Source organism: Petaurus breviceps, unplaced genomic scaffold, assembly GCF_028583685.1.
Source record: "Petaurus breviceps papuanus isolate PSGF00001 unplaced genomic scaffold, PetGlider_PUasm1.0 355, whole genome shotgun sequence".
NCBI classification, from domain to species: domain Eukaryota; kingdom Metazoa; phylum Chordata; class Mammalia; order Diprotodontia; family Petauridae; genus Petaurus; species Petaurus breviceps.
Genome location: NW_027186289.1, coordinates 1,669,984 through 1,686,190, shown reverse-complemented (window position 1 = coordinate 1,686,190; position 16,207 = coordinate 1,669,984). Strand labels below are relative to the sequence as shown.

At 42.6% G+C, this 16,207-nt stretch overlaps 2 protein-coding genes and 1 pseudogene across 2 annotated transcripts in view; 2 read left to right on the top strand and 1 right to left on the bottom strand.

Moving 5' to 3' along the window:
- Positions 1-16,207, top strand: part of LOC138168138 (zinc finger protein 665-like) — a 552,079-nt pseudogene that overhangs the window by 113,882 nt on the left and 421,990 nt on the right.
- LOC138168139 (zinc finger protein 665-like) overlaps positions 1-16,207 on the top strand; it is a 176,365-nt gene that overhangs the window by 112,008 nt on the left and 48,150 nt on the right.
- The window catches only part of LOC138168135 (zinc finger protein 585A-like), a 26,085-nt gene continuing 13,677 nt past the window's right edge, over positions 3,800-16,207 (bottom strand). The window contains 3 exon segments of the mRNA XM_069097169.1: positions 3,800-4,022; positions 4,024-6,692; positions 10,089-10,215. Of these exon segments, the coding sequence (XP_068953270.1) occupies positions 3,942-4,022; positions 4,024-6,692; positions 10,089-10,215 (2,877 nt within the window). The 3' untranslated portion in view covers positions 3,800-3,941.

Below are 16,207 nucleotides of genomic sequence, written 5' to 3'. Positions count from 1 at the left end.
AAGCAGGCCTAGAGACTGGAGTGCCAGCGACCAAGCAGTTTAATAATCAGTTTCAGAGTGAGGGCTGTTCTCTTAGCTGAAGGAAAAGCACAGGTTTTACACTTAAGTTACACCTGGGGAAGGCGGATTGCTAACAATTCTTTAGTGGTTTCCCATGACAACTCCATGAGGCCCACAATACAGTTCTGGAGTCAGGTCTGTGGGGGTTGTGACCACCTCCCCAAAGTACAGAACCAGAGATCTGTGACAGGAACAGGCTCTACAGTTTTGATTCCATTCACTTCAGGTCGAGTCACTGTGAGCTCTGACTCCCAAACCAGAGACCCAGCTCTGGAGAAAACAAAATTATCAGTATGGTGATTACATATATCATATCAATTAATAGGGACATTACAATTTCCTTCCAAAGGTTGTTTTATTCTGTCAGCCACGTGAAGCCCATCCCTGAAAATGCAGAGGAGCCAAGCTGGGTTGAAAGCAGAAGTTTTATCAGGAAGAAAATCAGCCCCTAGTGCTGTACAAAGACCCACCAGCCCAGGAGGGGCAGGGGAGATTTATACATGAAAACCACAACGGGGAGGCTCAGAGTGTTGGGGAAAAGGATGGACAATCATTCCCCGGATCAGGGGGACCCAGAAGCAGGATGTTTAGCAGGAACAGCTGACTGCAAGGCTGGTTGGGCCTAGTTTGGGGACGGGGGTGTACACCAGCGAGGTCAGCTAGTGAACATCAGCAAAGGCATATGGGAGTGAGCAAGACTGTGGCTCACTGCAGGATCCTTCCATCAAACACACTTACTCTGTGTCTAGTGCATGTGCCTGGTAAGGTGACTCATGCAAACTGGACATATTGATCCCAGGGGCACTTCTCAGAAGGCAAGTTCAAACTGGATTCCACCCTGCTTGGTTGGCCTCCTCTTAGCCCAGGTGTGGGAGAGGCAAGTGAGGGGAAGGGGCTGAAAGGCCCAAGGTCATTTCACCCAGCTTGAGGTAGTTAGATGGCCTGTGTTCAGTGCGGCCACCCCTGCCCCAATAATGCAGAGAAGTCTCCAAGCAGACACTCCTTCCTTTGAGCTGGGGGATCTGATTCCCCATCCCCCCCAATGCCAGACTCAATCAGATTTAGGATTGCCCAGAGAGATCTCAAGTATTCTTCTGGGCCTGGGAGGAAACAAAGACCTGAAGCCTGCTTCCCTCCCTACTTACTGTAATTGGCAATGGGAATTTGAAGATCTTCCTGCCTCTTAACAGACCTGGGGGGAGTTTTGAGACCTCCCCTGCTTTGAAAGTATATTTGCCCCCTAATATGCTGAATGTAATGACATGGAGCCTGTGATGGAGGGAATTTACTGAAGGGTGCAGCAGAGCCCACAGGAAGCTTCCCTGCTGCGAAGGTAAACTCTATCAATAGGCTGAATATAGATACATGAAGCCTGTGGTGGGAGGAGTTTGCTGAAGGGAAGCAGAGCCCACAGGAAGTTGGTCAGAGCTAGCAAGATGGTGGGGGAGAAAGGACGCTCAGGCAAGGAGTCAGATAAACTTGTGAGTAGATACTGATTTTGTATTGCTTTGTGGGAAGGCTGAAGGATGCTGTGGCTCTCAGTTATTATGGCTTCTGAATATCTCTGGTACTATAATGGAATGGGTTTACTGGTTCTGGGTTTTGGTTTTCTGGTGTCTCCATAAATGCTTCAGTTCTGTCCTCTACTGGGAGAATCTGTTATATTTTGCCATCAAATACCATTCGGTATTTATAGTCACACTCTTTATTGTGATTAGGGGAGCTGTAAATATTGCATTGTCGCTACACTTTCCCAGGGCCCCTTCTTCCCTACAAAATACTAATGACTTAGAATCATTCATCTTTATACTCCACATTAAGGTTTCTCAATCACCTTTCAACAAAACCCTATCACCTCACCCGTGGAGTACTACAATAGGTGCCAGGGCAGGGGCACCTCAAGTCTCTCCCCATTCCAGTTCGGCCCCAAAGTCATTATCCTAAAGTGCAGGTCTGACTACATCCTACCCCTCTCTCACTCAATAAACTCCAGTGCCTCTCTACTATTTCCAGGAGCATGTATAAAATTCTCTGCCTGGCTTTCAAAGCCCTGCATAACTTGGCCTTTTCCCACCTTTCCAGTCCTCTTACACCCTTCTCCCCCACATTTCCTCTTCCATCCAGTGACAACTGGTCTCCTGGATGTTTCACCCTCCAGCTCTTCTCCCAGCATTTTCTCTGGCTGTCCCTCATGCCTGGGATACCTTCCACCCTCTGCTCTGACCACTGACCTTCCTGGCTTCCTTTAAGTCCCAGCTAAAATACTGCCTTTGACAAATCTTCTCTAATCCCTCTTAATTCTAGTGTCTTAACTCCTAATTCTGTCCCATCTGCCCTGTGTAGAGTTTACTTTGTAGAGATTTGTGGGTTGTCTCCTCTTAGATTATAAACTCCCTGAGGGCAGGGCCTGCTGTTTGCATCTCCAGCACTTAGCACAGTGATCCGCACACTGCAGCTGCTCTTGTGTTCAGTCCTGTCTGACACAAGGAAAGTTAACCAGAGGCTTCATTTGGCATCTTCTCTGATGACCTTGCTGATGTCCCCTGGGATAAGGAAACATCTAATTAACCAGGGCTGCCCCCTCCACTGACTGGGGGTGGTGTTAGTAATTACATTCCTATGATAATCATTTACCTTTGACCATTGCCCCATTTCTTTTTTTAAAAAGGGCCATGAGCTTAAAACAACATCAACAGATCTCAAAATAGTATGTTTTACATCAAAAACTGCAATTGGTTTAAGAAAATGGGTTTGCTAGGTGGTATTAAGAAATGCAAGCAAACCTCCCTTGGGTAAGATCTGGGACTCTCTGTCTCTGACTGTGTCTCTTTCTGTCTCCCTCTCTCTTTCTCAGGTGAGCTATCCATGTTTTAGCCAACTGACTTTACTATGATAATGATGATCCAAGCAACGCTAGTTATGAAAATTGCCAGTATTTTCATGGTGGTTTATTGCTTGCAAAGCTTTTTACAAGTGTTGTTTAATTAAATCTTCACCTTAACTCTGGGAGGTCGATGCCCTTTTTATCCCCATTCTACAGATGGGGAAATTCAGGCAGGATTGCCCAGGGACATACAGCTATGAAGTACCAGAGGCTGAACTGAAATTCAGGCCTTGTGGTTCCAAGGACAGCACTTCATTCCCCATGTCACCTAGCCCCTTAAAGCATTACAGAAATTAATGTTGAACGGGGTACCAAAACATTTAAAGATGGAGTTTTATTGCCAGTAAATAACAGAAAACAAAGTGAGTACCATTTCATGGGAGAATGGCTGAAGAAATGAAGTCCATGAATGTCAAGAAATATCGAGGAGGCATGACAAACATTAGAATTTCAGAGAAAAAAAAAACCATTACATGTGTAGGGTTTTTCGCAGACCATGGAAGTGGGGGTTTTTAATGAGATCTCTTTTGTTGGGAGGTCTAATGAGTCTGTGCTTTGTATTCAAAAGGTTTTTTCCAGTGTGGATTTTCTGGTGAGTAGCAAGATTGGAAGACGATCTAAAAGTCTTTCCATAGTGATTACATCCATAAGGCTTCTTGCTTGTGTAGATTCTCTGATGTGCAGGAAGAAAGCATCTCTGTGTGAATCATTCCCACATGATTACATTCAAAAGGTTTCTTTGCAGTGTGGATTCTCTGATGTGCAAGATGGGAGCTCTTTCAGAAAGGTTTTCCACACTGATTACCTTAAAAAGGTATCTCTCCACTGTGGATTCTCTGATAAGCACCAAGATTTTGCCTCTTTGTGAAAGTCTTTCACCTTGATTATATTGAAAATATTTCTCTCTGCTGTGCATTCTCTAATGCGCAGCAAGATGACATCTCTGTATGAAAGGCTTTCCAAAGTGATTACATTCAAAATTATACATTTCTCTCCACTATGGATTCTCTGATGGGCAGCAAGATACAGCCTCCATTGTGAAAGCCTTTCCACAATGATTACACTGGAAAAGTTTCTTTCTCTCCACTGTGGATTCTCAGATGGGTAGTAAGATTGGGGATACTTCTGAAAGTTTTTCCACACTGATGACATTCAAAAGGTTTCTCTCCACTGTGGATCCTCTGATGGGCAGCAAGACTCCGCTTTGTTGTGAAAGCCTTTCCACATTGATTACATTCAAAAGGTTTCTCTCCAGTGTGGATTCTCTGATGGGTAGCAACACTGCTCCTGTTTGTGAAAGCCTTTCCACACTGATTACATTCATAAGGTTTCTCTCCAGTATGGATTCTCTGATGGTCAGCAAGATGGTACCTCGTTCTGAAAGCCTTTCCACATTGATTACATTCAAATGGTTTTTCTCCAGTGTGGATTCTCTGATGGGTTGTAAGATTAGAGCTACTTCTGAAAGTTTTTCCACATTGATGACATTCAAAAGGTTTCTCTCCACTGTGGATTCTCTCATGGGCAGCAAGACTCCGCTTTGTTGTGAAAGCCTTTCCACATAGATTACATTCATAAGGTTTCTCTCCAGTGTGCATTCTCTGATGGGTACCAAGTTTGCTTCTGCTTGTGAAAGCCTTTCCACAGTGATTACATTCATAAGGTTTCTCTCCAGTGTGAATTCTCTGATGGGCAACAAGATAGGAGCTGGTTCTAAAAGTCTTTCCACACTGATTACATTCAAATGGTTTCTCTCCACTGTGGATTCTCTGATGATCAGCAAGATGGCACCTATTTCTGAAAGCCTTTCCACAGTGATTACATACATATGGTTTCACTCCACTATGGATTCTCTGATGGGCAGCAAGAAGGGGACTCTTTCTAAAAGTCTTTCCACACTGATTACATTCAAAAGTTTTCTCTCCAGTGTGGAATTTCTGATGGGTAGCAAGATAGGAGCTTTTTCTAAAAGTCTTTCCACATTGATCACATTCAAAAGGTTTCTCCCCACTGTGGATTCTCTGATGTGCAGCAAGATATGGCCTCATTATGAAAGCCTTTCCACAATGATTACATTGAAAAGGTTTCTCTCCACTGTGGATTCTCTGATGGGTAGCAAGATTGGAGGTACACCTGAAAGTTTTTCCACATAGATGACATTCAAAAGGTTTTTCTCCACTGTGGATTCTCTGATGTTTAGCAAGAGTGCCCCTGTCTCTGAAAGCTTTTCCACAGTGACTGCATTCATAAGGTTTCTCTCCAGTGTGAATTCTCTGATGTACAGCAAGATTACCCTTGTCTGTGAAAGCCTTTCCACAGTGATTACATTCATAAGGTTTCTCTCCAGTATGGATTCTCTGATGGGCACCAAGTTTGCTTCTGCTTGTGAAAGCCTTTCCACATTGATTACATTTATAAGGTTTCTCTCCAGTGTGAATTCTCTGATGGGCAACAAGATAGGAGCTGGTTCTGAAAGTTTTTCCACACTGATTACATTTAAAAGGTTTCTCTCCACTGTGAATTCTCTGATGTTTAACAAGCTTGCCTCTGTCTCTGAAAGCCTTTCCACATTGATTACATTCACAAGGTTTCTCTCCACTGTGGATTCTCTGATGTTTAGCAAGACTGCCTCTGTCTCTGAAAGCCTTTCCACAGTGGTTACATTCATAAGGTTTCTCTTCACTGTGGATTCTCTGATGTCCAGCAAGGTGGGAGCTGGTTCTGAAAGTCTTTCCACATTGATTACATTCAAAAGGTTTCTCTCCACTGTGGATTCTATGATGGACAATAAGACTCTCCCTTCTTGTAAAAGTCTTTCTACATTGACTGCATTCATAAGGCTTCTCACCAGTGTGGATTCTCTGATGGGTAGCAAGACTGCCCCTGTTTATGAAAGCCTTTCCACAGTGATTACATTCATAAGGTTTCTCTCCAGTGTGAGTTATCTGATGGTCACCAAGATGGAAACTCTGTATGAAAGTCTTTCCAAATTGATTACATTCAAAAAGTTTCTCCCCCCTGTGGATATTCTGTTGGCCAATAAGGAGAGATCTGTAGCAAACAGCCTTCCCACATTCCTGACATTCATAAAAATTCTCACCCATATGAATCTTATGAGATTTATCAAGATCTAAGTTCCAACCAAAGGCCTCCCCAAATTGAGGAAATGCATAACTTTTCATTCCAGGGTGAAATCTAGGCTGGTAAGAAAGAGATGAGTGAAGGGATGAGGTTGCTTCACATTCATTATATTCATCAAGCACCTTTCTAATTGGAATCTGCTGATGAGTAAGGAACTCAGAGTTTTGACTCAATGCCTTTCTACCTTTATTACTTACAGAGAGTATTTTTCCAGTATCACTTTTCTGATCTCTCATGAGATCTGAATTCCAGTTCCAGGCCATTTCCCAATGATTTCCTTGATACACTGGCACTTCAGGAACCTTCTCATGGGACTGAAAAAGCTCTACATGTTCCATAATGCATTTGCAATATTCACTCTCCTGAACACAGTCATTCCCTGAGGTCATTTGCTTACAATGATTTAGGATACAAGAGTGTCCAAAACTCTTTCCCATTCCATCAAATTCATAGTCACTATTTGGATTTTTATCTAATTTGATATTAGAGGCAGGGATTTCTCTCAACTTGAAGTACCAGGGACTCATGAATCTTTGCAGGTCATGGTTTTCCAGAAAAACTCCATGATTTCTAGTCACCTCATTTACTTCAACCCTGGTCTCTACATCTGAAGAAAACAAACAATCAGACATACATACACCAAAAGATATTCACATGTAAGTATATGCAATAGCCATGGTTACTGGAGACTTAATTTGACTCATGGCCTCATTAGCAATGTAAATGCACAAAACTTTATGACCTCTTGGAGGAAACAGTGGCATTAAATTGACTGTATCATTGTAAGGAGAAGAGATAGACAGGCTGTGAGAGTGACAAAGGAGGTTTACACCCCAGAGTATGTTGGACCCATCTGAGACTCATTCACTCCAAGATAAACATTTCCATTCAACAAAAGCAGCAGCTACGGGGCGGCCAGGTGGCTCAGCAAGTGGGAGCACCGGCTCCAGTGTCGGGATGACCTGGATCAAATCCGGGCTCGGATACTCAGCACCACACCCAGAAATGACTGGCCGTGTAACCTTGAGCAAGTTACTTAACCCCAATTGCTTAAAAAAAAAAAAAGCAGCAGCCACCAGGCAAGATGTCTTTCAGACTTAATGCCAACAGATTAGAGTGTTTCTCCATGGGAGAACAGTTTATTCCTAACTTGGAGAGTAAACTAAGCCAACACAAGAATTTGTTGTATTCTAGCAGAGAAGAAGTAATGGACTTTCAGAGATTTCTGGTACAGTATCACATTTACTCATCTGGACCAGAACACTTGTAAATCCAAACGGGCTTGATGAAAATGATGGGGAAATGCAAAGCCAAAAATAAATAAGTAATGAAAACTCTACAGGGCCTAATAATCCCTGTGTTTGTTTTTGCAGCTGTATTCCCAGGAATTATATACTGTCTCCAGTTATTTTAAATGGGGTGTCTCTTACTGTCTCTCCCTGCCTGGTTTTCTTGGTGATACACAGGAATGCTGATAATTTATGTGGGTTTAAATCATACCTGCTACTTTAATGCTTTAATAACTTTTTGACCGAATCTTTGGGGTTTTCCAAGTATATTGTCCTGTCACCTACTAAAAGAAGCGACTTTTCTTGCCACATTCCCTATTTTAATTACTTCTATTTGTTCTCCTATTTCTATTCTTCTTATTTCCAACACCACATTCAATAGCACAGGTGACAACGGGCGCACATCTTTCACCACTGATCATACTGGGAAGGCTTCTAGCTTATCCCCATTAGACATAACACCTGCTGATGTGTTTCGGTAAATGCTTCTTTTTTATTTTTATCAATTTAAAGAAAAATCTACAAGTAAATATACTTTTAATGATTCTGAATAGAAATGAATGTTGTATTTGTTCAAAAGCTTATTCTTTAGCGACTTCTATAACCGTATGATTTTTTTTCTTACTTACTATTGATATTATGTGAATACTTTTCTATTACTTCAAGTATTCTTCCATTCCCTGTATAAATGTAAACTGGGCTCAACGTGCAATCTTTGTAATACATCGCCACAATTCCCTAGCTAATACTTTATTTAGGATTTTTGCATCCATATTCATGCATGAAATTGGTCCATTATTTTCCTTCTCTTTTTTATTCTTCCTGGTGTATCAGTACCATATTTCTTTCATAAAAGGGGTTTATACCCTCTTTCCTATTTTCCCAAATCACTGATTTAATGTTGATATTAGTTGATCTTTAATGTTTGGTAAAACTCCCTTTCAAATCCCTCAGCTCCTGTTGGTTTTTTCTGTGGAAGCTCATTTTTGGCCTCTTTTAAAGTTCCAGCATTACCTGCTCTCCCACCTAATTCCAAGAGAATTAATTTCTGCCTGATAATTGCTCCATTTTACATCTCTCTACCTAATTTTATTCTTCACCTCTTAAAATAACTGTTAACGTGCAACACATTCTCTATTCAGGGTAACTCTTGGCATTTGTTTTGTTTTGAAGATGCTCTGGCGTTCAGTTCAGATACTATGACACACGTTCTGTAAATGGTCATGGAACGACACTTTGATCATATTGGATGCTAAGCACTCCTTAGACAAACTCTCCATTTGGTCCATATTAATGTTCCTTATAGTCCATCACAGGTTTTCAATGGTGCTTAGATCATGGGAATTCACAGGCCATTGAAATAAACAAATTCCACTGATTTGACAAATTACTTTTTTAAATTGGTTTTACATATAGGTAATGCATTTCCACAACACAGTACTATAAAATTTAAAGATGATTACACATGAAATTGCAAATCTACTCTCAACAACTTCCTATTCCTTTCAAATCTACAACAGAATGTCTTCTTTCTTTTCCCTTCCCTCAGAGTTCGCTACCATTGCATACAAATAGGTACATATGTCTCTGTATTTCCATGTGTGTTTGTCTATGTGTACAGTTTCAGACACACTGCTTTCCAGTTTTTCCAGCAACTTTTTTTTTTACCAAATTATGAATTCTTATCCCAAAATATTGTCTTTATTCTTATCATATACAAAGTTATGTTTATTTGCTGCTCTGTGTATACACTATTCCTGAGATCTTTCTATTTCTTACCCAGCACCAGATAATTTTGATATGAACTGCCTTAAAATAAAGCATATCTGGTATTGCTAAACCTCCTTCTTGATAGTCTTTTTTTTTATTACTTCCTTTTATGTTCTTGATTTTTGTTTTCCCAAATGAATTTTCTCATTACTTTTTCTAACTGAGTAAAAAATAATTTTGATAATTCCATTGAAAGGGCACTGAATATATAAATCAGTTAGGATAAAATTGTCATTTTTATTATATTAGCCTGGAGACCCATGAACAATTAATACTTCTCCAATTACCTAAATCTGATTTCATTTGGATATAAAGGTTTTTGTAATTTAGTTTATATAGTTCCTGTTTTTGTTTTGGCAGGTATTTTATATTGTCCAGAGTTTGAGCCAATTTGTTTTCTTCCTTTAAGGAGATTCTTGGAGAGTCAAGTATTTCCTGTCCTCTTCTGGCACCTTGCCAGAATCCCCTCACACTCTTTTTAGCATGACATTTTCTTACATTCTTCTTTTTTTAATTTTTAATTTTTTTTGGCCTTTTGGAGGGCAACTGTGGTTAAGTAACTTGCCCAAGGTTACAGAGCTAGTTTTTTTGTGTTAAGTGACTGAGGCTGGAACCGAACTCAGGTCCTCCTGACTCCAGGGCCGGTGCTTTACTCACTGCGCCACCTAGCCGCCCCTAGCATGACATTTTCAGTGAAGTTGTTAAGACACCTTCACAGAGGAGGAATCCATGGCATCAAGGTAAGACACCTGATTGCTAATAAATCATTTAACTTCAAAAGGTGACAAGCCAAGACCAAAGTGGACAGAGACTTGGTGCATGCAGAAGACTGGGCACTCAGTGAAGCGTCTGAGATGAGAATCAGCAGAATATGGATCCGTTCTCTGCCACTTGTGCTAGTTTTTGTCTGACAAGACGAAGAAAAGAGAGGAAATGGTCCTTACCCAGGGACAGTAGGTTCTGGATATTCTCTAGCATGACCTCCTTGTACAGCTCTTTCTGAGAATAGTCCAAGAGGCACCACTCCTCCTCAGTGAAATCCACGACCACATCCTTGAACGTCACCAACTCCTAAACCACCAAAAGTCACATGATTTAGAGCTGAGAGACTCCAGAATTCATCTACTTGAACCCTCATCTACTTAAAAGAGGAAACTAAAGCCCAGATCAGGGATTTGCCTACAACTCATATAATCTTTACGTCACAGTTAACACCTGAAATGAGTTGTTAAGAACCCAATGGAATAAGGAGAAAAACATTTTACATTTGAAGTGAGAATCATGATGGAAAAATAAAAGCTAGAAAAACGTCTTACTAGACAATGCTTTTCCTGATGGAATTAGGAACAAGATATGTGCTCTATGAGTGACACACAAGAATTGTGGAGAAAGTGAGGTCACGGGAAATTCCTCCTGTGTCCTAAGTAACATGTTAAGAATATTCTATGAACAGTTTGTGGGAAGTTGTTAAGAACTGTGTATTCTGGGAGAAAAAAAAATTGTTATCCCTGAGCAGAGAACAAACAAATTATCAGGGAAATTGGGTAAAAGTCTATAACAAAGTATGAAAAAAATTCTAAAGCAAGATTACTCACAATCTGACCTCAACTGAGTGGTTTCAGACTGTTTCCAGCCAAGTGAAGAAGAGTTCTCTATTCTTATACTGAAGGGTTGATTTGCCCCTGGGTATGATGAGTCACACTGAAACATCTTCTGTCTTTCCTTTATGATTACTTTCAATTGTTCATGGAACATTCATTCATTTTAATATTTAATTGTAGAAAAAAAAAGAGTAAGTACTTGGGGAAAGGAGGATTTCTTCCTTCATTAAAAACATAAACTTTTATCAGGTGGGGTTAGAGATCGAGTTAATGTATAAGAAAGACATTGATAGTTTATGAAAAATAAATTATTTTCTCAGCGAGTAAGAGTGCCGGCCCCAGTCAGGATGACCTGGGGATCGAATCCGGGCTCAGAGACTTAGCACCACACCCAGAAATACCTGGCTGTGTAACCTTGAGCAAGTAACCCCAACTGTTTAAAAAAAAAGAAAGAAAAATAAATTATTTCAGCATGCTGTTATAACTCCAAGATGTTGGGGTTAGGTCAAGAGGCAGAGTGACGGTGATTGTACAAGAAAGTGGCCACTTCTTCAGACCCTTTGATGCTATGGAGGGCTCATCTGTGTTTCCACAAGGCACCTGGCATTTAGCACTTTTCATTTCTTTTTCATTTCCAGCAAAACAGTATGATTCACTGTTTACGAAGTTGGATTATTATGGAGAAATTCTCTCTCTTGGAGATAAAAATCTCTTCCCCTTTTTATCCTTTTAATTTCAAATACCTGATTTATCTTGTATTTATATATTTCACTTGGAGCTTCCTTTATTTCTATTGAATTTCTGAGCAATTAAAGAGTTTTTAGTTTTTTCCTGATATTTTTGGATTCCTAAGAATTTATCATTCTTTTCTTTCCACTGGGTGTTCTGAGTCTTGACTCTTCAATGCATTCCATCCATTCATCATGTGGTCACTGTAGGAAGGCCATGCTTTTCTTCATCTCTGGAATCCCTAACTTGTCCTTATCAGAAGCTCTTGCCCATCTCTTTCCTTCCCCATCCTCCCACATTCTCTCTTCCCCTCCACAGGCTGAGCTCATGGCCTCCAACACCTACATAAGAAGGGGTCAGCTCACACATCTCCACACTTGCACCTTGGTGCACTACTCTGGAACTTCTCACTGACTTTGCCAGCCTTGTCCCGTCTGTGGCTCCTATCCAAAATCTCTTCCTTTCTTCTGTTGTCTTCCCACTGAATGGGTAATCTCTATGGCCACAGGACAGTCTTCTCTTCTGTTTGAATCCCTAGGTCTTAATACAGTGCATGACATTATTCAATTATTTCAGTTGTATTTGACTTTTCTAGACCCCATTTGAGATTTTCTGAGCAAAGATACAGGAGTGCTTTGCCATTTCCTCCTGATGCTGTTTTAAAATGATGAACTGAGCAAAAAGAGTTAAGTAACTCAGGATCACACAGATACTAAGTCTATGAGGCCAGATTTGGACTCAAGCATGTGAGTCTTCCTTATTCCAAGCCCACTGCTATATCTATTGGGCCGCCCTACTGCCCTCTACTCACTCCTTAACTCTTTACACAGCTTAGTTTTTATCCTCCCTTTCCTGAAAGGGCTCCTGCAAACTCAGCATTGATACTTTAATTGCCAAATCGACCAAACGTGTTATGTAAAATTTGGATGCAGCCAAAAAGCCACACTCCAGATCCAGAAATCTCATGGGGACTGAAGGTCGCAGGTTCCCCACCACTACTCCAGACTTACTGAACTCAGACACCAGGATAGAGTCATTTTGACCTAATGTTTTTCATTCTTATCTTTATGTTTTCTGAACATATGCCCTTAAAACCAAATTTTAAGAGTTTTTTTCAAGAAGGTATGACCCACTGATAGAGTGTAAAACATCACAAGTATCCACGTGACTTCAGAGTAGACATCATAATTTAGTTTAGGACACACTCAGTTCCATTTGCTGCCAGTACCTCAAAATATAGGGCTCACTCCTGGGGATTAGTCTACTGTCAGAGTTTTCTTCTGGAGGTCTTTCTACTCAGAAACACAAGGGACTCAGTCCCCAAATAGGATGAAGTAGGGAGAATGGTAGCTGGTAGACAGATAATGGAAGAGGAACTCTCAGGAGGAACCAGTGTTTTGCATTTTGGCCCAGCAAAATGTGAACCTTGGAGTGGAAATGGGTTCACTAGGATAAGGGGAAGGTAGAAGAGAGTCACTGCCATGGCCATGGCATAGTAGTTGATAGAGATGAGGAACAGCAGTAGAGAAGAAGGCAGAGGCCTAAATTTCTAGCCATGAGTGTGAATGAAGGAAGAAAATGATCCTGGGGCCTCAGGCCTGAGGCAGAAAGAGACTGGTGGACCCTCTCAGAAAAGGCCTTGCTTCACTGAGGCCCATAAGGCCTTCTTCTGCATTCCATATGGCCCACATTTCTAGGCAACTTCTGCCTTGGTCTCCTCCTCCTGGCAGACTCCCTGGCTGGAAGAAGCAGCCCTTTTCCTTGAGATAAAGACATTTCCTAAAAATCCAGAGCTGGCCTTGCAGGTCCCAGCTAGGGCTGAGCCAGGAGATCAGAAAAGTAGATGGCCTACCTGTACTCTAAGTGAATAGCCTCCAAAGACCAAGAAAAGGTCTTTGACGCCACCTTCAGGCCATGATTCCTGCTTCAGTCAGCCCTCTAGGGCAGCCCCAGAGGCTGCCTCCTGAGTGAAGAGTTCACCTTAACCAGCCCAACCTGCATCCAATGACTGCTACTCTCTGGTCACCTCTCACCCCCAAATTCCTTTCTTTCTTTAACTCTGGGAAGCACACTCACACCTTTGGCACTAATATTCCCCAACCCTTACCACTGAGGTTTTCACATAGCAAGCAGATAATGGTTTGGGGTTTTTTTTTGCTTTTTGGAGGGCAACTGGGGCTAAGTGACTCGCCCAAGGTAACATGGCTAGTTTTTGTGTTAAGTGTCTGAGGCCGGATTTGAACTCAGGTCCTCCTGACTCCAGAGCTGGTGCTCTATTCACTGTATCACCTAGCTGCCCCTAGATGATGGTTTTTAAAAGTGAATTTTTAAGAAACCATAACTGACTCCATTGGATGGTATACCGGATGTTCTGAGGTCAATGTCCTCGGTGTCTCCTTCCGTACCTCTTCCCCCAATCTCTTTGAGAAAACTCTTAGGACTCACTTCCTCTTCTGTCATTCTGTCTAAGAAGGCAAAAAAGCCTTAGTGAAGGTGCCTAATCAAGCAGCTGCCATTTTCTTTGGAAGTAGCCATGCTAAAGACCTTTGTAACAGACCTTTCTAGCTCTAACTGTAAATTGACATTTTGTTTCTTTTCCTTTTCCTCTCTGTCCCCACCCTGTTCTTGCCCCAGACTTCTTTGTAAGCATGCCTACAAGACCTCAGGCATCCTCCCCAAAGCATGGGTCACGTCCCTTAGGAGGGGAGACTGTCTCTATGTCATCTGTGACACTGTGAGACACACATGTCCATGCAGAGTGAATAAAGGAACCACAGTTTACTGTCTGTCTGTGACCTGTGCTCCCTTTTTCGGCCTGTCCCTGGCAAGGACCCTGACAATTCTCACAATATCTATAAATGAGACAATATTTATATGGCTCCTGGCACACGGCTGCCCCCATGCCACCAGCCCCTCAACCCTTTCCAGTCCATTCCACCTTGGTCCTCTTCTCCTCTCTGCCCCAGAGACACCTGCCTCCTGGCTGACCCTTGACCCAGACCCTCCAGCCCCTGACCCTGAGCCTTCCCAATGGCTGGGTCTCGCACTTGGAATGTCCTCCCCCCTCACTTTGGCCTCCTGGCTTCCTTTACATCTCAGGTAACATCTCCCCTGAAAACAAGCTGTTCTGGTCCCTTCCCTCTCAGGGCGCCTCCCTCCATTCTGTACAGAGCTCGTTTGCACACAGATGATGACATGTTTTCTCCCAATTAGACTGAGCTCATGGAGAGCAGGGCCTGCCATTTTTTAAAACTTTCTTTGCACAACCAATCCGTTAGCACAGTGCTTGGCACAGAGAAGCCACTCTCTAAATGCTTACTGACTGGACCAAGAAATGGTAATTGCGAAACATTGAGAAAGACCAGGGAAGGCTTGTGTGGCCTGAGGCGGGACATGAGCAGAACCAGGAGGACAATTTCTGCTCTGCTAACAGTGCAAAGGACAACCTGAGTCTAGCAGGATGAAGCTTCCTTGGCTCTCTCTGATTCCACCTTTGCTGATGGTGATCTGGTCTGTGGATGGACTGCACTCACCTAGCACTTCTGGGACATGACAGGGAGCCTGGACAAGTAGCAAGCCCCAGAGCTAGGCCTTGGAGGGAGGCCTGCTCCTGACAAGCCTGGAGGACAGTCAGCAACAGGCCAGATGGGGAAAATGAGGCCCAATGGAAAGGCCAGTCAGAAGTGGGGGCGTGGGAAGGCCCTTGTTCAGACCTACCTGGCACCTGCATGTGCAGAGCTGGCTCCCAGAAAGCATAGATCTCAGCTCCAAGGGTTTCTGCTTCCTGCCAATCAACCATGGAGGGGGTCCTCCTAATCCCCAGAGTCCTGCCCTCTTCTGCCCTGCCCTTCAGAAGGGAATTATGATTTGCCAATCTGTGTCTCATAATGAAATTCATTAGTCACCTGCCTGATTAATGGCACTGTCTCTGGCCTGCTGTTTCTATCATTCTCAGGGTAGAAACTAGCTCAGTAAAATCCTGTTAACACCTCCATGTTCTGCCAGGACCCCTGTGTCCACCTGCCCTCCACCCTCCCTGAAAATGGATGTTCCTCAAGGACAGAGGCTTTATTTCTCTACCTTTACAAATAGTTTGTGTTTTCCCTCAATGTGCATACACATGTCTAAGTACACACGAATATGTGGGAGCCAGCATGAAATAATGGGAACCAAACCCACCACCCACTGGCCTTAGATTCCTGAATCCTGGCTTCAGATCCTGTCCCTGCTACTTACCATTGTCACCGAAATATAGTCACTATTACTTCCTGGGCCTCAGCTGGGATGGCAGGAAGATCCTCCTAGGACCCCAAGCATGTGACAAGCTTTGCTAATTTAATATTCCTTCACTAAAGCTTCACACATATTCACTGTGGGCCAGCCATTGGGGCAGCTGCATGAAGGGGTTCAAGATCATAAGGCCTTCATCTGAATTCCTAGAAAGGGAAAGTAAATGGAATCAGGAAGACTTGAGGTCCATTAGAGCTTCAGACACTGGCTGGCTTTGCAACGCTGGGTAAGTCACTTCATCTCTGGCTGCCTCAGTGTCCCCTTTTGTAAAAGAGGACACAGCTTCCTTGGCTCTCTTGGATTCTACCTCTGCTGATGCTAGTCAGGTCTGTCAATGGACTTCACTTACCTGGGATGGGGGTCTGTGGGTCCCAGGGGCCATGTTTCTTGGTCTCTCTCCTAGGAATAGGCTTTGGTACTCAGCAAGCTGACCTGGGGAAGGA